Source organism: Equus caballus, chromosome 27 (genome assembly GCF_041296265.1).
Source record: "Equus caballus isolate H_3958 breed thoroughbred chromosome 27, TB-T2T, whole genome shotgun sequence".
Lineage (NCBI taxonomy): Eukaryota > Metazoa > Chordata > Mammalia > Perissodactyla > Equidae > Equus > Equus caballus.
In genome coordinates, this window is record NC_091710.1 from 51,678,114 (window position 1) to 51,701,966 (window position 23,853).

At 48.3% G+C, this 23,853-nt stretch overlaps 1 protein-coding gene across 4 annotated transcripts in view; it reads left to right on the forward strand.

The window, feature by feature from the left end:
• Window positions 1-19,635, forward strand: part of XKR5 (XK related 5) — a 33,209-nt gene extending 13,574 nt beyond the window's left edge. For 2 of the 4 annotated variants that reach the window (XM_070253267.1, XM_070253270.1), the window contains exons 4-8: window positions 484-693; window positions 2,216-2,385; window positions 6,697-6,808; window positions 10,748-11,898; window positions 17,356-19,635. In XM_070253267.1, coding sequence (XP_070109368.1) covers window positions 484-693; window positions 2,216-2,385; window positions 6,697-6,808; window positions 10,748-11,892 — 1,637 coding nt within the window. In that variant the 3' untranslated portion in view covers window positions 11,893-11,898; window positions 17,356-19,635. Of the gene's footprint in view, window positions 1-483; window positions 694-2,215; window positions 2,386-6,696; window positions 6,809-10,747; window positions 17,302-17,355 lie in introns of those variants that run through there. The other 2 variants (XM_001494027.5, XM_070253268.1) reach the window with 1 other exon arrangement.
• Window positions 19,636-23,853: the final 4,218 nt, after the last annotated feature.

Genomic DNA, 23,853 nt, shown 5'->3' on the forward strand with positions numbered 1-23,853 from the left:
TCCACACTGATATGTGCATAAGTTAAATGCTTGAGAGTCCTGGCTGTCCGTCCATCCATCCTTTTCAATGGGCCTGGTACAGTTTGATGTTCTGGTTTGAGTTCTTTGATTAAACCTCCTTCCGATGGGTTGAACAGCAAAGTACATTTGGGATGGAATACCACGTTCAGAGCCCCGAGGATATGCTTCTTCATAACAGAGCTGAGACAGGAGGGCTTAGAGGAGCAGAGACTCAGGCGCTCTGCTTAAAGGGTGACAAGGGAAGAGCCCAGCTCGCTCGCTGCGGAAGAGCCCCCACTGCAGTTTGCAGAGGCAGCCTCTCCTGCTCGTCCTCGGTTCTTCCCGCACATAGTCGTGCGCGTTTGTACACAGAGTTGTGTTACCCGCCCATCAGGGCCTTGGTGAGGAATACCCTTCGTAAAGCCAGGTTTTTTTAATAAGAGGTTAGACGTCCCACAAACACTGTTGTCCCTTCCCTTCCAGGGGTGAGCGCCCTGTGCTCCTGGTCCGCGCTGTCCTGGGCCCTGGTGTGCTATGCTCGTTCCATGGACTCCATGAAGCCAGGTCGCCTCTCCATGCCGTGGGCTGCCCTCCTCTGCCAGCAACTCTGGAGGATGGGCATGTTGGCAGCCCGCGTCCTCAGTCTGGTTCTGTTCTTCAAAACTTACCACATCTGGGTTTTAGTTGTTGGAGGTAAGCCGAGCTTGAGCTCCAGGTGTCTATTGCTGTGTAACCAACCACCCCAGAACTTAACGGCTTAAAATAACCACTGATAACCATCAATCCTGGTTCTGATGTATGAATGGGCTGTAGGGGGTTCTTGTTAGGGGACCTCACATGGGTGTTTGGATTCACAGGGAGGCCCCCTGTGCTGGCCGTATGGACGGCGTCTTTGCTTATACGCCTGGTGCCCCAGAGTCCCTCCTGTGCCCTTTCTCTTCTGCAAAGTCGCCTGGACTTTGGACATGGCTGCTGAGAATTCCAAGAGAAGGGAAGTGGAAGCTGCCAGTCCTCTTGAAGCTCGCCCAGCCCTGGCTCAGCACGGCTTTGCTGTTTTCCATCCATCAAAGCAGTCACGGCCAGCCCAGATTCAAGGGCCTGGAGGAGTGGACTCCAGCCCCCATGGATGCGCAAGGAGGGGAGGAACCTCTGGTGGCTCTCTTTGGAGAAACATGCCCATAGCTTATAGCCCAACCCTCAAAGTCCCAGCCAGCTCCAGAGCACAGCTTTGGCTGCTGTGAGGGCTCCTCGGAAGACTGCGTTCTGTATCTCAGGCTGAAATCTTTTCTGAAATCAGGCTGTCACTCAAACGGGAGGGAGGCTTAGGGTCCCACCTACCCTGACTCAATACGAAAGTATTCACTATATATGTGATATTGCTCATAGCCTCCCAAAGCCCTCCATTTCATTTGGATGCTGAATTTTGGCCTGTTTCAAATAGGACGTCTCCACTGAACCCAAACCCTCCCTCGGTCCTCAGTCCAGTCACTTGCTGATGTGAACGGTGAGGACAAGGAGTCTGCCTGACTGTGCAGAGCCCTGGAGGGGCCTGTAGTCCCTGCCAAGGAGAGGAATCTCTGGCCATCAGTGAATACGCTCTGCAAGAAGGAACAGTGTGCCCTTGTTTAAGGAGAACTGGAGGCATTAGAAATCTTTAGACCTGGAGCCTAAAGCAAACATTAATACATTTATTGATAGAAAGGAGAAATTTTTGAAAGAAATAGTGCTCCTAAAGAGAGATTACTTTTATATTCATTTTTTTTAATTCAGATCAAACTCCAGTATGATATTATTCATCTTAAAATAAAGGGATAAAAATTACAGCTGGGCCACATCCAGATCTTTCCTTTGGACGCAGAGGGTTTTAGCTCTTGCAGCAGCAATTTAAAAAAATGGGGCAATCAGTTTAGAACTGCCTCGTCAGACAGTTTCCAGATCTCAAAGGGCACAAGTCCGTAAGGTTTGGTGAGTGTTACGGAAGCTAGTCTTTGTTTGCTCATCCCCAAATTAGGTCAGCTGCCCTTTATAAGGATCGAATGAGATAATCCGTGCAAAGATCAAATGTGTTGCTCTTCGTGCCCCTTGAATCTCTTTTCGGATGCTGACTCAGGTGCGGTCAGAACAGAGAGGAGGGTCACAAGGCCCTGGTTTCTGGGTCCTTGCCCAACCTCCTCCCATCTCCCCGTGTGGACCCTGACTCTCCTCCTCCCTCCAGGTGCTCACTGGCTGGTGATGACCTTCTGGCTGGTGGCACAACAGAGTGACATCATCGACAGCACCTGCCACTGGAGGCTGTTCAACCTGCTTGTGGGAGCCGTGTACGTCTTCTGCTACCTCAACTTCTGGGACAGCCCTTCCAGAAATAGGATGGCCACGTTCTACACGGCAAGTAGTGATGGTGGCCTTCTTTAATGCCAACCTTTACTGTATATATAGAACACACGCATGTGTGCGTGTGCCTGTGTGCGCCTGTGCATGCACATCTATTAAGAAGGGATAGCTTAGTTTAGGAAAAACTCTAGAGGGAATTATAGTCTTGAACAGAGATGATGGACTCTGGAAATAGTAACCTGACAAGCAGTTGTTCCACATGGTTACCGCAGCAAAAACTGGCAGATTTGGCGATGTTTCTTAGACACTGTCTGTATCAGCCCACCTGATAAATATAATCCCGATTCTACTCCGTTGTATCATATACACAGTGTCCTTGTTAATCAACTTGATTGTTATTGAGTTCCAGCCCGGGTCCCAGCAGTGTGAGAACCACAAGGGTGATATAATGTCTGTGTTCTGGTTGCTTCTTGTCCAGTAGAAGAGAGAAGCTATGTACGCAAATAACCAACAAACAATGCCAATCATGGGTAAATGCTGGGAGAGGAAAACATGCCTAGAACACAGGGGAATATGGTGAATATCACTTCCCGCTGGGATGACCAGAGACGCTGTTGACCAGAAGGTGGAAGCTAAGCTGCATTGCAAACGGCACAGGAGAGAAGATGCAGCCCAGGGCCTCAGAGCACAGGTTTTGGAATCGGACAAGCTTGCATCGGAACCCCGGCTCTGCCGACCACCAGTACCGACTGATTTGGCCAAGAATGTCAACTCTCTGAACCTATTTTTTCATCCATACATCAGGAATGAGGCTGCCCCCTCCTCCGCATTCCTGTGATGATTACATAAGATCCACCTACTTTTGAGGGTCCTTGTGAAGATTAAATAAAATAATAAACAACTTGGCACAAAATACCTGACAAATAGCAGCCATTATTGATCATAAAAGATGCAGAGACTTTCCGGGAAGCAGGCGCTCCAGGACGGAGACGTGAACGAACATAAGGGGGACATGCAGCTCCTATTCCGGAGAAGGTGGGTGGCATGGTCACTTCCCAGTTTTAGGAGAGCCCCGTCTAGCTTAGTGACCACACGGGCCATGGGGCCAACAGACCAAAGAGGACTTGTGATGTTGGGTGAGTCACAGGGCCTCACCAAGCCTCAGTTCCACATCTGAAAACCAGAAATAATAACGCCCATCTCATTGTGTGAGGATGAGGACTGAATGTGTTTACATTGTCAGGGCCCAGCCCCGCTTTTCCAACGTACAAATTCTCAGGCACCTCATCAGCGATGCTGACCCAGCAGGTCTGAGTGGGCCCTGGACCAGTGTTTTGGAAAGAGCGTTGGGCAGCGCTGATGATACGCCTAATTGAGAAGCCCTTAGCTATACTCACGTCCTCCTTCACGGAGGTGGAAACCAGCCTCTGGGTAATTCGTGAATGTCCTAGAAAGCTCGGTTAATCTCCTTCGCTCGTCATTGATAATTCACTTAAACATGCATCTCCAGTTTCCTCTGAGTGCTGGAAACAGACTCAGATGCCAGTGTGAGAAGGTCATGTCTCGGTGGCCACAGAGGCATGAACACATGAATGGATCCACTGTGACCAGAGAAACGCTGCTATCAAAATCCTGCAGGAATATGAGAGGCCGAAAGAGGAAGGTCAGGGAAAGCTTCACAAAAGCTGGGTCTTGGGAAACGAGTACGGTTTGCCCGAAGTCGAGCATGGTGGGGAGTGGCTGAGGCATTTCAGGCAAAGCTACAGAAGGAAAATAAAGACCATGAAGTATCAAGGAGTCTACAAGAAAGTGAGTGTGCACAGGACAAAGACAGACAAAGCCAGACACTCGTTAAAGGCGAAGAAAACAGAGTTCATTAAGCCAATTGCAGCAGGGAAGAGGGTCCAGCGTGAACTGACCCCAACCTCAATTTGTGCAGAGGAGATGGTGCTTTAGAGGGAGAATGAGTGAGGCAGACGGGGGATGTCGGGGGCTGGAGCAGACTCAGGGAAGTGGAAGTTTACCAAAAGTGGGAAAGGAGGTGGTTAGTGTGACTGTACCATCTGCGTTGTTAACTGGCGCTTGTTGGGAGAGGAAACACTCTTCTCCTGTCTTCCTATAGAGCAGGGTGCCCACCGAGCTGGGAGAGTCGTCTCCGTGGTTCTCAGGTCCTTGAGAAGACAGTTCTGGATGGGAGAGAATTTACATCTCAAAGGGGCAGAGAAAGGACTTATAACTACAAATGTTCTAAAGTAAGTGCCCTGAGAGAGGGTTCCAGGCTTATCTGCCTTTTACCAGGTTTTGGATGGAACAAATAAACTTTCCTGGCAGCGTCGAGCTTTCTTAGACAGGAACTTAACTGGGGCTACGGTCATCATCCTAGGGATGCGACCTTGAGCTGTTAGAAACTATGTTAGTGTTTGTTCAAGTCTGTTAATGTGCATGGGGAGGGGGTATGAAATCATTTGGGCTAAGAGTCTGCAGGTTGAGGCCTCACAAGAAGAGGGCTTGGGGGAGCCTGTCTGAGTCAAGTTTGGTCCAGGAGAGTCTTTGTCGGTGGAATGTCATTGTATTAGTCAGGGTTCTCTGGAGAAACAGAAGCAATAGGATATATAGAGATATGTAAGAGGAGATTTATTATGAGAATTGGCTCACCTGTTTATGGAAGCTGAGATCAGCCTTCTGAAGCTGGAGAACCAGGAAAGCTGGTGGTATGATTAGCCCCAGTCCGAAGGACGGAGAACCAGGAGCTCTGATGTCTGAGGACAGAAGAAAATGGATGTCTCAACTCAAGAAGAGAGGGAACAAATTCATCCTTCCTCTGCCTTTTTGTTCTATTCAGGCCTTCAAAGGATTGGAGGATGCCCACACGTACTGGGCAGGGTGATCTTTACTCAGACTACTAATTCAAATGCTCATCTCGTCCAGAAACACCCTCACAGATACACCCAGGGATGTTTTACCAGCTCTCTGGTCATCCCTTAGCCCAGTCAAGTTGCTACACAACATATCACAGTCATTTTGGGGGCGGCATGTTGGAAAATGACCCTGGAAAGGAAAATTGCGATACATTGTAAATAGGATTGCCTGTGTTGTCGAGGAGTGCAGACTTGATCCTGAGTCGAGATGGGGCTATTTTGAGGCATGTTAAGGAGTGATGACAAGGTGTGATCTGCAGGTGAAACAGATCACCCAGCAATGGTGTGGAGGTGAGATTGCAGAGAGAGAATGAAGACAGAGAACATGGTAGGACTCAGACAGGAAGTCATAGGATCAGAACTATGAAAATGGCAGTAAGGACAGGAAAAAGGCAATGGATTTAAGACAAACCTAAGAACTGGAATCAGCAGGACCAGACAGCTGATAAAATGTAGTTGACTTAAGGAGTAGGATGAGAACAACTCCAAGTTTTATGGACTGGGCTGCTGGGCAATGCCTTTTAGTCTGGAAATAAAGCCTGCTGAACCTTTGAAACACTGCCACCCGGAGCCCAAAGGCATTCTCAGGATTGTTAAGCAGCTGCCAGTAACGTTTTTAATTCTCTCCTAATTCGGCTTTTCTAGAGTTAAAATGAAGCCAATGAATGACCATGGCAAAGCTTTCAAAGACTTAGCATAACAGTATTACAACTTAGTATTTCTAATGTCTCATACACAGTATTTAAATATATCATATTTGAATTATGTCCAGCTTCTTTACTTATTTTAAGAAATATAGTTTTATAGTTAAAAATTGGAAACCAAGGTGAATAAGCCAGCCTAGATGGGAGGTGCAAAGAGCCTTCTAGAAGAGCTGTGGCCATTTTGGATGCAGAGGGAGGATCCATGTGCACCCAGCAGCCGCTCTCTCCCTGGTGCCACCTGGTGGCCACAGGCCAAATCTACCCTTAAAGAGGCAAATATTTGGAAAAAAAGATTCTAAAGTTATGAAAGTTTGTGACTCTAACTTATAGGAATTCAGTGGGACTGTGAGCTCTGCAGATAATTTTACTTACTGTATTACAAAGCTGGTATATGGGTCCAGTTAACATGAGAATTTGAATATATAAAGCTGGAAGTAAAAGTCTCCTCTCTCAGCCCCATCTGACTCACCAAGGGGAGCCACCGTACCATATGGGCTCTGTGCTTACATTTCCTGTGATTTTATATTCTGCAGACATTTTAATGAGCTGCACTGAGCACAAGGAGAATCCCCCTGTGCCAGAGAAACTCTCTTGGACCCTGACTCTGCTTCTAGGAGGGCCCGGTCAGCCATGGGAGCCCCAGTGGGCACTGAGGACAGAGCCCACAACACTGCAGGACGGGGAGCATCCCTGAGGCCAGGTGCACCTGACTAGGTGTGGTGACTCTCCTTTTGGTCCCACAGATAATGCTGCTGGAGAACGTCATCCTTTTGCTATTGGCCACTGACTTTCTCCAGGGGGCCTCGTGGACCAGCCTGTGGACCACAGCAGGAGCCTTGTCTGGATTTCTGATTGGTAAGACCCAGTGTTGCCTTCTCATTCCCTCCCTCCCTGCCCCCAATTTGTTTCTTCACATTGAACTAGCTCCAAGGGTAGGAAACTGCTCAGAAGTGGTTACATGGAGACCAAGGAATGGGACTCGCTGCACCGTGGGCGGCAAGGCCATCCCCACCGGAGCGTGAGAAGCTGAACTCAGCCTCTGTCTGTCGTGTTGGCTGTGCTCAGAACTGCAAGCAGGGGCTGTCCACTTCTCTCCAAAATGCCTCATGGGCGAGGCTCGTCCCTGCAGCGATGGCAGGAGTCAAAGACGTGACTGCTCTCTCCTTTCCCACCTCAGCATCCTGGCATCGGGGTGCAGAACAGGGATGTTCTTGACACTGCACCACGTGCTGTGTGTCAACAAGAACCCTGGGAGATGGTGCTGAATTGCCCCCAACTTAGAGTTGAGGAAGGTGAGGCACAGAGGAAGTCAAGTAACGTCCCACAGGATCAGACGGTTTCTAAGTGGCAAAGCTGGGATTTGCACCCAGCTCCAATTCAGGCATCTAGCACGCTGTCTGGCAGTGTTAGATAATCAGTTACATTTCATGGATGAATAAATGAGTGAGGGACTCCAGGGTCGATGCTGTCCCCACTGTGTTAACCTGGCTTAAGATCGATGTGAGCTCCAAAGGGAATTCCTCTCCTACACTTGGAAAATAAAAATAAAAAACGCCCCTGCTGTCAGCCCGCACTGCCCCAAGCCAGCACGTGCTGGCTCAGCGACCACAGCCTCTCGTTCTGCGGGTTTGTGCTTAGACTGTCCTGGACAGCCACCCAAATGCCTCATGAGGGTCCTCGTCCTTCTGAAACACCATCCAGTGCAGAGACTCCTCAGTCATCTGCAATGACTCATGGGCCTGAGCGCCCACCCTCACCCCAAAGCCCTCTGGTCACTTGCATCCCGAATTAGGCATGTGGATGTGGTGGGCACCACCTGGACAGGCCTGGGGCCTGACTCAGAGAAATGGGTGTCAGGGGACTCGAGTCCTTTTATTGCTCATGGCAGCTGGGGGTCAGAGTACCCTTGCAAGTAGCTGACCAGGGAAAGGAAATGACCTTGAGCATCCCAGTGTTTAGAGAGATGACGAGACTATTCAGGGGACAGAGCAGATTCATACGTTGTGGCCTTAAGACAAGTATTCGAGAGCCACAAACCACCTGGGCTTTAAGCTCCGACCTTCTTCAGTAGATGGCACGAGACATAGCTAGTTAGAGATTAGGGCTGAGTCAGCCCCTTCTTTTTTCAAATTAAGTTCTTTTTTTTTTTTAGATAATTGTGGTTTTAATAAATAATACAGAGATATCCACATCAATAAATGTTTTTGAAAAAATTTTTAAAAAGTATAAAGTGAGAAATGACACAAGGACAACTGATGTACCTGGAAATGCATGAAAAGAATTCACCAATGAGATAACTCGAGCCAGATTTAGGAGGATCCATGGGAGGTGCTGAGATAAAGAACAGGAAAATGTTTCAAAATTGTGCATGAAAGAAAGAGAAAGAGAGAGATTGAGGGGGGAGGGAAAGAGGAGAGAGGGAGAGGAGAAGAAGAAAGAGGAGGAGGAGAAGAAGGAGGGAGGGAAAGGATGAGAGGCGAAATAGAAAGAAAGAAAGAAGAGAGAGAGAGGGAGGAAGAAAAGAGAGAGAAAGGAGAGAAAGAATACAGAGGCCTCCCTGTATCCATTACCCAGTTCCCCACAATGGTAGCATCTTTCAAAACTATAACGCAGTATTACAACCGGGATATTGCCTGACACATTCAAGATGCAGAGAGAACATTTCTGTCACCATAGGACCCTTCCTGTTACTCTCTCTTAAATACACCTGCTTCCTCACAACCCCTCCTTAACATCTGGCAACCACCAATCTGTTCCACATTTCTATAACTTTGTCACTGCAACAGTGTCACACAAATGAAATCGTATACTATGTAAACTCTGCACACTGGCTCGTCACTCAGCGTAATTCTCTGGTTCACTCGGGCTGTCCTGGGCATCACCAGTCCCTTCCTTTATTGCTGAGTGCTGTTCCATGGTGCCGAGGCACAGTTCACTAGCCATTTGCCTGTTTGTTGAAGGACATCTGGTAGTCCTTTTTAAAATATTAGTTTGCATAGCAGGGCGCTGATTTCTAAGCTGCTTGTGTGTGTGTAAATGACAGAGAAAGTTGAGGCCACTGGTTGCCCAGGTGTGACCCAGCTGTACTCACTCACCTGGCACATCAGTCTGAGTGTTCCTGGCACCTCTCATCGGTCCTTCCTGAGGGCCTGGGGCACATGACACTTGGGATGAAGGGTGTTGCTGGCTGGGAAGACTAACCGCTCATTGGATGTTCCAGTTCTCGGGAGGCATAACTGAGGCCTGCGGGCACTGCAGCGTAGGGAGTAAAAACATCCCCCCCCAGCTGCTTTACACATTTTAACACTGCAATCCAGATGTCCAACACCATTCCCAAAGTGTGTCGCACTCTTGGGAGCCACTGCGCTGGTTCCCCACCTAGTTTAGTTCCAATGAGAAGGTGATTTCATTCTCAACCTGTTGACCCAGGGTGCGGGGAGTGGAAGCTGGGGGCCAAGGCTCAGCACCCGGGGATCAGACGGCCAGAGGGGCTCGGATGGAGCCAGGCCTGCTGGTCCTGCCGCTCTGCTTCCTGGAGCTGCCTGAACCCCTGACTCCCAAGGGGCCCTGGAGGGAGTCCTCAGCGGGAAGATCTTGTGTGAATCATAGTCAAAGGAGCACAAGCATTAAAGCAGGCAGCTCTGGCTCACATCTTGGGTTTCCTTGACCAACATCTATTGAGTACCTACTGCATGCCAGCCTCAGGCTGCAACCAAGAGCCCTGCAAATGATGTAGCCCTGCAGAAAGTCTCTCTTCACTTAATACATGTATTTGGGACTTGTTCAGTTCCCCTTTCTTGGCCTTGGGTGGCTCTAACGTCTCTCTCACCAGCAACTGTGAGCCTTCAGAACAACGTCCAGAAGTGGTCTGAGCAGCAAAGGCTGCAGAGCCAACACGCATCATGCAGGAATTCCGTCTCGTTTCCCAGTTCGAGGCCCACTTTGTTATCCCCCTCTCCTCATCCCCCAAAGATACTAGAAGAGGACGTGAGGGGATCGGTCAGGTTCCTTCCAGCCCTGTGGCGCTGGGACTTCCCGGCCCCCTCCCAGGCTTTTCCCCCAGCCTATTTCAGGTTTCATGCTGTTTATAACAAGCGCCCTGCACTAGGCACTTGCTCCAGTACAACAGGAAACTGGAAATAACGTGGGAGGATTACTGGAATGCTCTGTTAAAGAAATTATTGCCGTAGTCAACACTTCTGATCAAAATAAATTAAACTGACAACAATGTGATTAAGATGTTTATGCACAGAGGAAGTGTTGTTGCTGCTCATGGAAATTCCTTGATAGGAGATTTTTGATGGAAATGTTTAACCTCTGCTTGGGTCTTGTTTTTGAGATTATTCCTTACCTCCCCCTCCTTAAACCAATGTGTGGATTGTTGAATGCTGAATATTTGTGTCCAGTTGTTTGACAGTACAATTAGAATTTCTATCAAACATCTCACACATATATACACACGCTTGTACACACATGCACACACGGACCCACATACACATCCAGAGTGCTCAGTTGGAGCCACCCTAAAAGAAGAAGTGACACAGAATCAATAGGATTAAACTTTATTATTGCATTTTTAAGTACGAAACATTGTCAGTTTCTGGAAGCTGGAGGCTTCTTAAATTATCCCCAAAATATCCAGTTCCAATGTTCCAACAAGAGCCCTGTTTGGGATCCCAAACTGTATTACTCTACTCACAATTCCAGAACCTAGAATTCTGCCAACAACAGGGAAGATACAGGACTTCGAAGAACATAACTTGTGCTCTCTTTTCTTTGCTGCTTCTTTTTCAGGCAGTGTCTTGCTGGTAATTTACTACAGCCTGCTACATCCTAAATCCACAGACATCTGTCAGGGCTTTGTAAGGGAGTCCTGTGACACCTCAGGGGGTGATAAAGCAGAGAGAGCATCTTCTCCATGGGCCACGGCTCCAGCTGGGGAGAGGCCGGGGAGCCCAGCAGAGAGCCACGAGGAAGGCTATGAGCTGACAAGTCTGGGGAAGCCCCCCAGTCCACAGTGGGGCCCCCCAGAGGCTGGGCTGGAAAGCCAGATTGTTGGGGAAGACTCTTTCCTAGGTCACCACCACTGGCTATTGATGAAACTTGCCCTAAAAACAGGAAATGTGTCTAAGATCAATGCAGCCTTTGGAGACAACTATCCTGGATGTTTTTGTCCCCCTGCATGGCAGTTGAGCCAACACTACCAGCAGCAGAAGCCCCCGTTTTCCCAGCAAGAGCTCCCATCATTGCCCCATGACCTCCTGACCTCAGAGAAAGGCTCTGAGTTTCAAGGCATCCCGAAAGCAGCCTCTAACCTGTTGGAAACCTCAACCTATGTCTCTTTTGCCAGTGATAACCATGATGATGCTCCCGCCCAGAAGCTGTCAGCTACACCACAGGAGGGCAGCCCCAAGGAAGGAGCCGGGGCTGGTTCTGGGACATGGGGCAGGGGTGCGAGTGGGCAGCCGAGAGGAGGGGAAGGACAGGAGAGCTCCACGCTGTACTTCAGTGCCACCACTGAAGAGGTCACGTGCTCAAACCCAGAAGGTGGGCAGGCAACTCCAAAGACACTCCATTCTGGGAGGAGGTTGGGAAAGGGCAGCCCTGCCCAGCTTGCCTCCCCTCGGCCGGCCACTCAGCCCTTTCCCATCACCATGGCCAACATCAGCCCAATCCTTGGCACGGGCCCAGGTAGAAGCTTCCGCCCCAGTGCAGGCTTCCCTGGCAGAGCCCCAGGTGGCTCAGAGCGTGAAGAGCAGCAGGAGCCCACGAGGAACCTGAACCCTTCTTGTACCACTGGCACACAGATGTCACTGCCAAAGGTGAGCCTGAGGCCCGCAGACGAGCCCTGCCTCACGTCCACCCCCAAGTCTGAGTCCACCCAGAGGGACTGCAGCGGCAGGGGGAGGCTGAAGACCGAGACAAGTTTCTTCATCTGACCTCAGGTATGGTGGGATAACACAGCAGGCTGGCAAGCCAAGCTGGCCATCGGGTGTCGAGATCGGAGGAACCCCACTGCTGACACCTACGCCCTTGCGTCCATCACGTGGCCCTCTCGACCTCTGCACAGTTGAAAACTGAGAGAACCAGATTAGGTTATTTCTAAGATCCCCTGTGAACACCACATACCACATGTATGCATGGAAGACGTTCTTTGACACAGTGTGGGAGGAGGAAAGGCTTCCAGTCAAAATTGCCTGCTTCCTTTCTCAAACTATATCATCCCTATTTTTCTCTTTTCTTTTTTTTTTTTCTTTTGCTCTGGCTTCTAGGAAACTCAAAGGTAAAACCCACTGTCCTATTTTATTCTGGGTTCTTATTGCAACTAGCTTCTCCAGACACTAGGTGGTTATTAATCTCTCTTTTTTTTTTTAATGTATTCTAGCTACATTATTTTCTGAAATCTTGTGCTAAGATAACACAAGCCCTTTCTAGAAGTTGATGTGAAATGTATGCTTACAATCACCAACCTAAGTTGGAATCTAAGCAGATTCCATTCTGAGATTCCTCTATCTCTTTGGCAGAGCCTAAATGACATTTTTCTGTTAAACACACCGTTCTCCTCCTCACCAGGCAGCCAGAAGTTCTGTGTCAGGTCCCTCTTCTCTGCTACTGACTTTACACTCCATTTCCTTTATCTCCAAACTCTGCTCCCTCCTCCATTCAGAGTGAGATACTCTCTGTGATTTAAGTTCATCCAACGAGAGGGGAATTAATGTCTCATTCCCCTCGTGCTCTCTCTTTCTAACTCTTCCCCTTAAATGCATTCTTTGTGGATCAATATTTGCATCATTTCTGTAAACTTTCCTTCATAGCCCGTTAAGGAAGTCCAATCATAAACCATTGAAGTGGAAGGCAGTCCACACTCGGAGGGCTGGGTACTATGTGGTTCTGGCCCATTTTACCTTTTCTACACACTTGATCTTAGCCAAAAGGCCAAGAAGTGATTTTTTTTTACCTTTTCCAAACACCTCTGGGTTCACGGACAATATTCGAGCCCTAAAGAGGCTCTACTCCCTGTAGAGTAAACTAGCTCAACTCGCACATGCCAAGAGCATGTGCCAACATTTTCTGCAGGAAGCTCTCGGGCCATCAGCATCTCCATTGCCAGCCACATAAGCCACTATGAGACAGCAGACAGTGACTGAGCACTTTTGGAGCAACAGGTAAATACAGAGTAAGGCGAGTTTATTAACAGAACAGAAAACCATCCGCGGTTACTCTCCGATACTGTTGTAGCATCTTGGTTCCTCCTCCACCCAGTCTCACACCCAACCAGGAACCTGGGCCTCTTCCTTGACTCCTAGCAGACCCCCACCCCCTGTTCCTCCTCCCAGACAACTCAAGCATTGCCCTTGGTGATGACCTTGCCTTCTGCCCCAGGTCCTCAGGGGTTTGCCCTCTGGTGATCCCTTGCTAAACTTGAATGAGGTGCTCCTGTGAAGGCTGACGAAGGGTTGCAAATCCTAGCTTTGAGTTCTGTGGGGCCCAGCACAGGGCCTGGCACGGAGCAGGCACTGGGACACTATAGGGTGAATTAATTCGCGGCTGCTTTAGCCATGAATTGTGGCTTTGTGTGTGTCTCACTGCTCTCAAGCAGCTATAGCAAAATACCATAAGCCAGGGGCTTAAACAACAGCCATTGATTTCTCACAGCTCTGGAGGCTGGAAACCCAAGATCAAGTTGCCAGCAATCCAGTTCCTGGGGGGACCCCTTTGCAGGTGGGCTCACAAACGCCCACCTTCTCCTGTGTCCTCACACGGTAGAGACAGGAAGCAAGCTCTGGGGTGTCTCTTCTTACTCGGGCACTGATCCCATCATGAGGGCCCCACCCTCATGACCCAAGCTAAACCTATCGCCTCCCAAAGGCCCCCCCTCCAAACACCATGACATCAGGGGTTAGGGCCTCAAGGGGACACAGTTCAGTCCACAACAGTGCATATCCTGTTCGAAGGGCCTTTGTGTCATGGGGGAAGGTAGAGGTGGCATGCAGGGAATTTGCTTATTCTCTTCAAACTTTCCAGCCCTTGAACAGGTTAGAAATCCTCTTCATTCACTCATTTAAGAGATTGGTATTGAGTATACAGCAGGCACTAAGTAGACAGAAACCAAGGTGTTTATTTGCTGTTAAGGGGCCCGTAGACCAGTGTGGGCCTCTCCAATGGCCTATTCATTTCACACCTCCAGAAAGTGTATCCCCAGGTGGTGAAAACAATCAGAAAATATACATATATTTGTTAGCGAAGATTAATAAATGGACACTTAATTCTAAAAAGTGCTTATTGAGCGTCTACTGAATGCTAGTCACCAGGAGCACAGCTGCACACGAGGAGCTTCAGCAAACACTCAGCAGGGAAGCGAGTTGGTGAGCTTATTGTGTCCACTCCGAGACGGGGCTGCGGGAACCGGCAGCAGGCTCACTCGGCAGGAATGACGCGGTTGCCGTCTTCAGGGACGGGGCATCCTGTGAAGAGGACTTGGGGTTTTTCCTGCAGGGTGACGCGCACCCTGAGAAGCACATCAGGGCTCACCATGGGGTCTTCAAGGCAGAGTTCTCCGGAGGCGGAAAGGCCCTGTCAGTTGTCAAGGGGGTTATACTTCATGGGAGGTGCTCCAAGAAAGCCTGGACAGTCCCTTCGCCCAGAGGCCATGGAGGGAATTCAAGGACTAGAAAATTCAGCTCAAAATGATCTTTTAGATCCTGACCCCATGACTCTGTGCAAGAGCAAGTGGGGGCCACAGACACTTCAGTGTCTGTTCTGGGGAGTTTTCCTCCCTCAGGGAGAAGAAAAGAACTAGAGGATCAAAACCAGCGCCTTGAGGGGGATCTGAAGACGGCACGTCAGCCTCCCCGCCCTTCCAGACGCCCGCCAGCCAGGTTTCTGAGTCATCTAGAATATCCAGCCCACGGAGATCCATGACGTTCCACCCCAGGAGACCTCAGGTCTCAGCCTGATGGAAGGAGAATCAGGAAAACCAGAGCTGGAAAGAAGTTAAAACAGTAAAAAAAATTATTTTTTTGAGGACTATTGCAATAGGGGAAAAGAGACCTTGCTTTGAACTGGGCTCAATTCCAGATACCACATGGACAAGTGGGGTTTATAGCCAAGGAGCAGGGTGGGCTCAGTGGGTGGAAAATTACTAAGAGGAAACCTTGGCAGCTTCAGGCTAAATCAACTTAATGGGAATCTTGCTGAAGGCAGGGCCAGGTGGTCAGACATCAGCTGGGTGTCATGGGGGATGAGGAATTTGACTAGATAGAGAAGGTGATCAAATATTGGGGGCAGGGGATTCTGGTTAAATTCACTTAGCAGGATTCCTGCTAAAATGGGACAATGCAGAGAGGAATAAGGACGAAGACCTAGTGACAAGTCCAGAGGACCCTGAATAGTGTTGGGTCAAGGACAGAGTCTTTCTCAGGGGGATGTGGAGAGCAGCATTGGTGACCCTGCCCAGGACAGAAGGGCCTTCTCTGAGCCAGGATGTCTGGCCTTTCCCCTCTACCCCGAAGGCTTGCCACGGACTGAATGCTCACCGCTACCTGGAGAAAGATAGTTATTGGACAGAGCGTTCTGCATTACTATATTGCTTGTCTTAATCTCTGTGGCCAGAATTCATGGAGCACAATTACGACATTTGGAGCATCAGCAGACTTTGGCAGTGCCAATGCTCTCAAAGCAGGGACCACCAGGAACCATCTAGCGTTGAGCCAGCTGAGTTTATGACTCATGGCAGTGAGGGAGAATGCACCCAGGGGGTCATCTCAGGAAGAGGGTGTTAGAAGGACTTAGAGGATTTGGGCTTTGGTTGGGTGGATTTGGAGAGGGCCCGAGGAAGTGGGGGATCCCTCTGGACTGGGTGCAATTCTACTATCGTGTATCACAATAAACCTCATCTACAGAGAGGGCAGACTAGAGCGAGAAGGAACCTGTGATTGGGGAAGAAGCAGCATCACCCTCTGGACTCAAAGGGTGTGGTGTTTTGCAGGCTGCGTGGTGACCCTACTTTTGTCTCATCTATCAGGTCTCCGTGTGGCCTTATTGAAGCTGATATTCTGTGAGATCTTTTGTGGCCAACAGAACATGTGGCCTGATTGCGGGCATCAGACGAGCTCCCAGATGTCAGGGCTGCTCTTTCCTCCCTCAGAATGTCAGTAGTGGCTTGACCGCTGTTTGTTAGGTCAAGTGGGGTATGTTTGTTCTAGTGTATTGACGCTACTGCTTCAGGGAGTGGCTGTCACTCAGAACTCGGAAACGTGCATTGCTCCCATGGTAATGGCTCTAAGAGCATTTGTCCTATATCTGCTGTGGCACCTACTTTTCACATTTGTTTAAGCCTCTCTCACTTCCCTCTTCTCCCATGAAGCTACACAGGAAGCAGCAAAAGGACTCTGGTCTCCGTAAACACTACAGGCTATACAGATATTCCCTTCCTTGTCGTTTCCACCAAAAGCAGGCAACCCTGGCTCTCCAGGACCTGCTGGGAATCAGGGCTGATTTATTTCCCTAAATCTTTCCGTAACCTTGTACCCTCCTTGCGGCAGGCTCGTTTCTCCAGCCCTTCGCCCTGGGGAGGCCTGGCCTGACGGATGGCCGTGGCAGGCACTCAGTAAACACCCCATAAGTAGAGCTGAATGTCTGGGTTCTTCTGATTTCTGACTAAGGATTTTACCTCTCATAAGCAAAGCTTCTTGACAACCATTTTGGAAGCGGGTCTTTGCAAACCGACTACCACCCCCTGCCTTTTCAGCGGAGGACACCGGCATCTCAGAACGGGACTGCGTCTCTCACGCTCACATAGGGTAATTGAAAGTCTAATAAAGGGACTGTTTGCAACGTCGTGGGGTGGAGTTGCAGAAACCAAGGAGGGGTGGCTGGGCAGCACCCCAGCTTGCTGTCACGCCCTTGGGGGCAGGAGAGGGGGCCACCATCAGACCCAGGAGGGCACTAGCTGCTGCCCGGTCGCCAAGGGATCTGCGCTGTGGTCTTGGCAGGGACTGAGGCCAACCCACAGTGACCTGGCAAGAGGAAGTCAAGGAAATGAATGCCCTGTCCCCACTCCCTGGCTGGTACTGCCAGGCCAGACATACCGGGAGCCAAGGACATGGAGCTCACAGTGCTGTCTCCAAAATCAGCTCCCCGAGCCAGCGCATCGTGGAGAGACCAGCCTGGGGGAGCTGGGAACAACCACAGTCACCACACGACGCCCTCAGGACATCCTTCACAGGCTGTGGGGCACTTGGCCTCTATATCAAACACCCAAGCTGTGGTCCTTTTAAATGTGTGCCTGCTTTTTGTCATTGTCCTCACCCCTCAAACAAGAGGAAAATAAAATTTATTTTTATGTATCTAGTTACTTAAGATCTGAACTGCTGGTTAACATCTTTCCTTGGCTTTTGCAGGCACAGCGACATAGTTCATTGCAGGTACTTCTGGTAAGAAGCAGGAAAATACAAATGGAAGTTTTACATCTTCTGTCTGCTTATGACATCAAAAGGGAGCCTGGAAAGAGGGCAACTTTAGAAGACCTTGTTATAGCCGTTTTGTAACATACTGGAGTGGTACAGCTGGAAAAGAATCAGATATGATGTACCTGGCTTAAGTTCCTTCCTTAAAAGCAGGTGTATTTGTCAGCTTTGGGCGCATAACGAAGAGCACAACACTTCAGTGGCATAAAACAGCAAGTGATTATTTTTCACTTGGGTTGCATGTCATCTATGGGGGCTCCTCGTCAGGCTGCAGGTCAAAGTCACGTGTGCACCCCATTCTGGGGTAGATGGCAGTGGACACGCTGGTCAGACGTTCCCAGAGGGGCAGGTGGAAATGCGATGCACTGCCACTCCTGCCCATGTTGTGTGGCCTCCACAAGTCACAGAGCCAAGCCCAACTTCCATGGGCGATGTTAGAACAATAGTCTACCGAAGCCAGTCGACACCATTTCACTCGTGTCCTGTTTCTCCGTTTCGCGATCCTGGACTTCATGGCTGTAGAATTTAAAACAGCAGGAAAAGTCAACGCACACCTCCCCAAACCTGTGGATTTATAAATCCAGAAACAGATTCAACGCACACCCTGGAGCCTCTAACTCCAGAGACAGGTTTAATGGTCACACCCTGACGTCTCTGTTTTTAAAAGTCAAAAAAGAGATTTGATACACATTTCCGCTCACCATGCCACAGAGTTGTCAGGGGCTCCATGACCCGTATTTCTGTCCTGGCTTGCCCATTTCTGCCTTAGTTTTGAGTCTACATTCCTTCCTGTCTTTTAACCCCAGTCGGCCTATCAATTCCTAAAAGTAGGGGGTTTTCATAGCACTTGGAAAGGCAACTGGAGCGACCTGAGAGAAGATCCAGAAAGTAGGGCACTGAGTGGGGTCGAGACAGGAAACCCGGCTCCCCTAGTTGGCTTCCGAGCCCCTTCTCTCCTAGAGGAGAGAGAGGGTGTTTACAGAGCAGTCAATTGCCTGCAGAAAGTCCTGGAGCCATGAGGCCCTGGGCAGCAGCCCCCTGGGAGGGTGTGAACCCCCCGTGAAACACCTCGTTTCTGCTCATGCTCCGTAGACCAAGGGGGTAGGTTAACCTAAGAAATTGTCAGGCAGAACAGCGGTCTTGGTTTTTCGTATTATATTCTGCTATGCCAAGCATGAAATTTTTAAATTCCTTTTGAGCTGTTTCCTGAGTCAGTTCTCAAGCTAAATGCTGATTACACTTAGGGTTTTTTAAGCACCAAGAAAGGATTTGTTTTAAAACCCAGTCTGGTGGCTCTCTTTAAAATAGGCTGTTACTTTTCTGTCCTCCCTAATCTCGTTCTACTTTCCATACTGTTTAGGATGACCGACTACCCTGGTGTCCCCAGGACTGGGCAGTTTTCTGGAAGGTGAGATTTTAGGCCTAAAACCATATAGTTCCAGGCCAGAAAGGATGACTGGTCACACTCATACTATTAGCCCCATTCACTGTTTCTACTTTAACATAGCCACCAGGTCAGAGAGGAGAGAAAATCCTCTGCGGTTAAAAATCTGGGAGAAAATGCGTTTCCTGAAATAAGCTCCTATACCACTAAGCCCCCATCCCCCACCCCATCAATCTTGCAGAAATCAATCTGACTAATGTCCCCCTTGTTAAGCATGACCACAAGGTCCATAGAATTGTTGACTTCAAGCTACACGCAATCAGGAGAGATCCTGTTCTGAAGTCAGAGCCATAATCCAGATTTTCAGTTAACATCTCTTAGGGAGGAAATTTCCCATGGAAAAATACCATGGAAAATCGTTGACTTTGACCACACGGATCCATTCATTATGGCGAGACTGTAATTACAACATTGCCGTCAGGGTTTCCATTATAAATGGATCTAAATCTTGGTGGAACACAATTCTTTCCAGCTGGAGTAAGCCATGGACAGGTTTTCAGCCCATTGTGGATTTGTTTACAAATTGGCCAGGCTGGGAGTTGGGGGAGGGTCAGAGGGGGAAGATGAGCTTGGGGGTGGAATAAACAACACGGACTTTTGTGCTTAGTGTGTTCTTTAAACTGAAACTAAGAACACAAACAACAACCAAGCAACCAAGGTCAATCAAGGATGTCACTCTGACCTGAAAATTTTGGATTTAAAGGCGACCCTTTGTCTTTAACTTACTTTAAAAGATGGAGCGTTCAATAAAGGAACAGAGATTTGCTTTTTTTTTTTTTTCTCATACCTGAAGTTTGGTCAACCAAGGAAGAAATGAGCTTTGGGCTCCCTGCGCCTTTGAGGGAAACAGCGTGGTGGGGAGATCACTGCGGGAGATGAGACCCGGGTTCTCTTCCGGCTCTTTTTCTAGCTAATTCTGTGATTGTACATAAATCACTTCATCTTTCTGAGCTTCAGTTTCCTCTTCTAAAAATCAAGGATGCTGTTTGTTGGTCTGGCTAGATTATGAAATTATGTGTGGCCACTGAGGCGATGGGTATGCACTGTCTTACCCCAGTGACAGGTCCTCTGCTCATTCTGTCACCCCTCAAGCTGACGTCCTAGCTGCCCTCTTGGAGTGGAGTCTGAGAGTCATCCTATATAGTCAGAGCCATGTTTCCTGAGACCACAGAAGAAGGGAGACACCTCCACACCATGTTCTGGATACTGACTCATCCCACAGCAAATGCATATGGCACCCCGATGGAGGCTTAAGCTTGTTTTTACTAAGAAGTTTTACAGGAATTGCTCCAAAGCCATGAAATCACTTTGGGGCATCCTGCCATGGTCTTGTGACCTTGAAGGACAGGAGGGGCAAAGACTTCATCCATGGAGCCCTGCGGGTGGGGCAGAGACACTTCTCCAGCCTTGTAGGTTCGCACAGCGATAAAATGACCCTTACAAAACAACTGATAAACAAAACAGGAATTTCAAAAATGTTAGGTCCCGGTCTTCCCCTCTTGTCCCAAGAATATCTAGGAATAGTGAAGGGAGAGGGGTCAATTCAGGTTGCAGATCACGTGTTGGCTTTAAATCACATTGCAAAGTGAATCACAAAGAGAAAGTTCTACTCGGATATCTGGACCCCACTTTCCATTCTCACATGTCTTAAGAATTTGAAGGTCAATATATTTTTTCCCCAGCCGTCAGGAAGTAATGTGATTAATCTGAGTAATGGAGCTAGGTGGTCAAAGGTCCAAGTTGAATTTTGTAAGGTTATGAAAACTTTCAGGGTTTTAAGTCATTTTTTTAAAATCACTGTCAGCTAAAAGCTTAATCTGGCTTAGTTTTGACTTGGGTTTAAGATAAATGGGCAATTGCCTCCTTCTCTCACTTAATTCATGATAATATTTAGCCATAATTCTGAGCTGCAAAGAGCCGGGTCTGTGTAGAGATCAACACTGCACTGACACATTAATGCATTAGGCACCTATCAATCTTGTCAACTTTCCTAACGAGGGCATTCTGGGGCGCTCTTTGAATAGTCGTATATTATGGAGTTAAGCATACTTCACATTCATGTTTTGCTTTAAGACCTAATGCTGTTGTAATCTCACATAATTCCCAATCTTGGACAGAGATCGGGGACCACGGAGGACTGGAAGCTTAGTTCAAGCTTGGCACTTGGCTCCCTGCTCAGTAGGTGGCGCCCTTGTGCCTCCATCAGCCCACTGCCAGCCTCGCATAGACGCGCACACTTCCTGGAGGCCAGTTCTCATGAATCACGCTCCATCTCTTGTCCTTTTCAGTGTGAGCTTGGTTGGTTGAGTCTCAATTCGTTGCCTGCAGTCACACACACAAACACCCCATGTGGACCATACATGGGCTGGTGAAAGGCTTGACACAGGCAGTACCTGCTGCGTTTTCCCGGCAAGTGGAGGACCTGTCTTTGTTGAAGTCCTGTGCTTAAGGGTTTATTGAGATGATTAGGTGTTCAAATGCAGTTATCTATTTTTTGGAAAAAGAAAATACGAATTCACATTGTCAATAGCAAGTGCCCTCAAATTTGAAGTCAGCAGTTATGACGTATCCAGCAAGGGCTTACTCACGAAGCTAAGCATGCTCATTCTTGGGGCTGGACCCGCACAATTCCTGGCCCAGGTTTTATGTAACGGGGTCAGATAGGCTCATTTTTATTATGGGGACCCATGAATCAGGCTCCTATGGCTATTGTCATTAAGGAAAAAAAGGCATTTTCTGTGTCTCTTCAGGGACAGTGAGCTGTGAAAGGTGACACGAGTTCTACGGTATCCCTAGCTCCCGCGTTTAGTCTACATTTTATGGATCTAGAAAGTGCTTCTCATTTCTATGAGGTGAAAATTGTGCTCTTCTCAGACAATGAAATATTACTCAGGACTAAAAAGAAATGGGCCATCAAGCCATGAAAAGACACAGAGGAAGCCTAAATGCATGTGACTGAGTGAAAGCAGCCAATCTGAAACAACTACATACAGTGTGATTCCAGCCATAGGACATTCTGGAAAAGACGGAACTGTGGAGACAGTAATAGGATCGGTGGTCGCCGTGGTTGGGATGGGAGAGACGGTTGAATAGTCAGAAACAGGGGATTTTTAGGCAATGAAACTACTCTGTATGATACTACAATGACGAATACACATCATTAAACATTTGTTCAAACCCACAGAATAAACATCCGGAGTGAACCCCAATGTAAACTGCGGACGTAGGGTGATGATAATGTGTCAATGGAGGTTCGTGGTTGTAAGGAATGTGCCATCTGATGGGGATGTTGGTAGTCAGGGAGGCTGTGCGTGTGTGGGGGGAAGGGAGGTATACGGGAAATCTCTGTACTTGCCTTTCAATACTCCTGTGAATCTAAAACTGCTCTAAAATAACAAAGTCTATTTTTAAAAATTTTTCTAATTATGCTCTTCTCAGCCATGGACCAAAACCTCTTCTTATCCGTTGAAACGTTTAGTTGAGCACCTATATGTGCCAGGCCCCACACCAAGTGCTGACAACACAAGGTCTAGCTCTTGAGTGCTAGAGTCCAGTGGAAGACAGTCGCACAAAAGGCAGAGGGCTCGTCTCCTTCGCAGGGTTGCTGTGAGGATCAGATGCGGCCCATCCGTGAACAGATCAGCACAATTTTTAACCCATTACCAGGGCTTTGCAACTGTAGATCCGAACCTGTGGGTTAGTTGGAAGAGGCTCCAGGGTGAGTAGGATAAAACCTTAACAGGCTCCATGGTTCACGTCACCCTCCTTGGGTGGACCTCCCTCAAGTCTGGTTGGTCACTCTACCTTCCAGGGTTTGAGTCCCTGCTCCATCCCTTGTGAGGTATGTGACCTTTCTGTGTGAAGTTTCCCTCTGTCTAAAATGAGGATGGGGCTGGCCCGGTGGCATAGTGGTTAAGTCCACATGCTCTACTTTGGCAGCCCAGGTTCTTGGGTTTGAATCCCAGGTGCAGACCTATACAACGCTCATCAAGCCATGCTGTGGCAACATATTACATACGAAATAGAGGAAGATTGCCACAGATGTTAGCTGAAGGCCAATCTTCCTCACCAAAAAAAAAAGAAGAAGAAGGTGATACACAGCCCATGTTATAGGATTGTGTGTACAGTCAAGTAGGGTAACACTTAGCCAAGCTTTTGGCACAGATTAAAAACACAGTGTGTTAGTGAGCACTGTTTTTCCAGGTGGTAGGCATGTGGGGAGAGGTGAGTAAGCCATGAATTCATTATCTTCATGACTCCACATAAATGCACATCTTTTCTATGACACATTTGAAATCCCTCAAAATCTGCAATACCCACGTGGCAGTCTTTGCCTGCCCTATGTCCCCAGGAGGGCATGCTCCATGGCAGGGACAAGGACGACACCCAGCCCCCATTCTGCATCTTGTAGGGCTCACTGTCAACCACCAGGGCAGGCATTTTCAGACTTTTGAAAGGTCAAAGGTAATGGCAAGGAGCAGCTCACATAGGACTTTCTTTAGGGAAAAAAAAAAAGGTTACAGTTTTTTTCTGGCCCAGAGAGTTCTTGACGTGCTTCTTCTTGTTTTTCTTAATACTCGGGGACAGCAGAAATGATACACGGCCTCCCCATAATCGTGGGGGCCTATCCAGTGGACCATGATATATTTACTGAGAAATTTTTAATAAATAAACCACAGCCGTGAACCCATGTGCCCTTATAAACCAGCTGGTTCTCATGGGGAGAGTTCAGGAGTTTTTATGGAGTAATACTATGTTCTCATGAGAATTTTATTAGAAATCAGAGACTTGAAATGCATTGAGCAGGAAATTTATGAGGTTACATGGGAACCATCCTTTCATTTTGTCATTCTGGGCTAATTTACCTCTTCTTATTATGTTGATTTACTTTTCAAATTTCTACCATGAACATTATCCTGAATTTCTCAGCAAATTCAAGCCAGCTAATTGATTTCTTGAACTTTTCACTTTCCATTTTTATCCTTAAA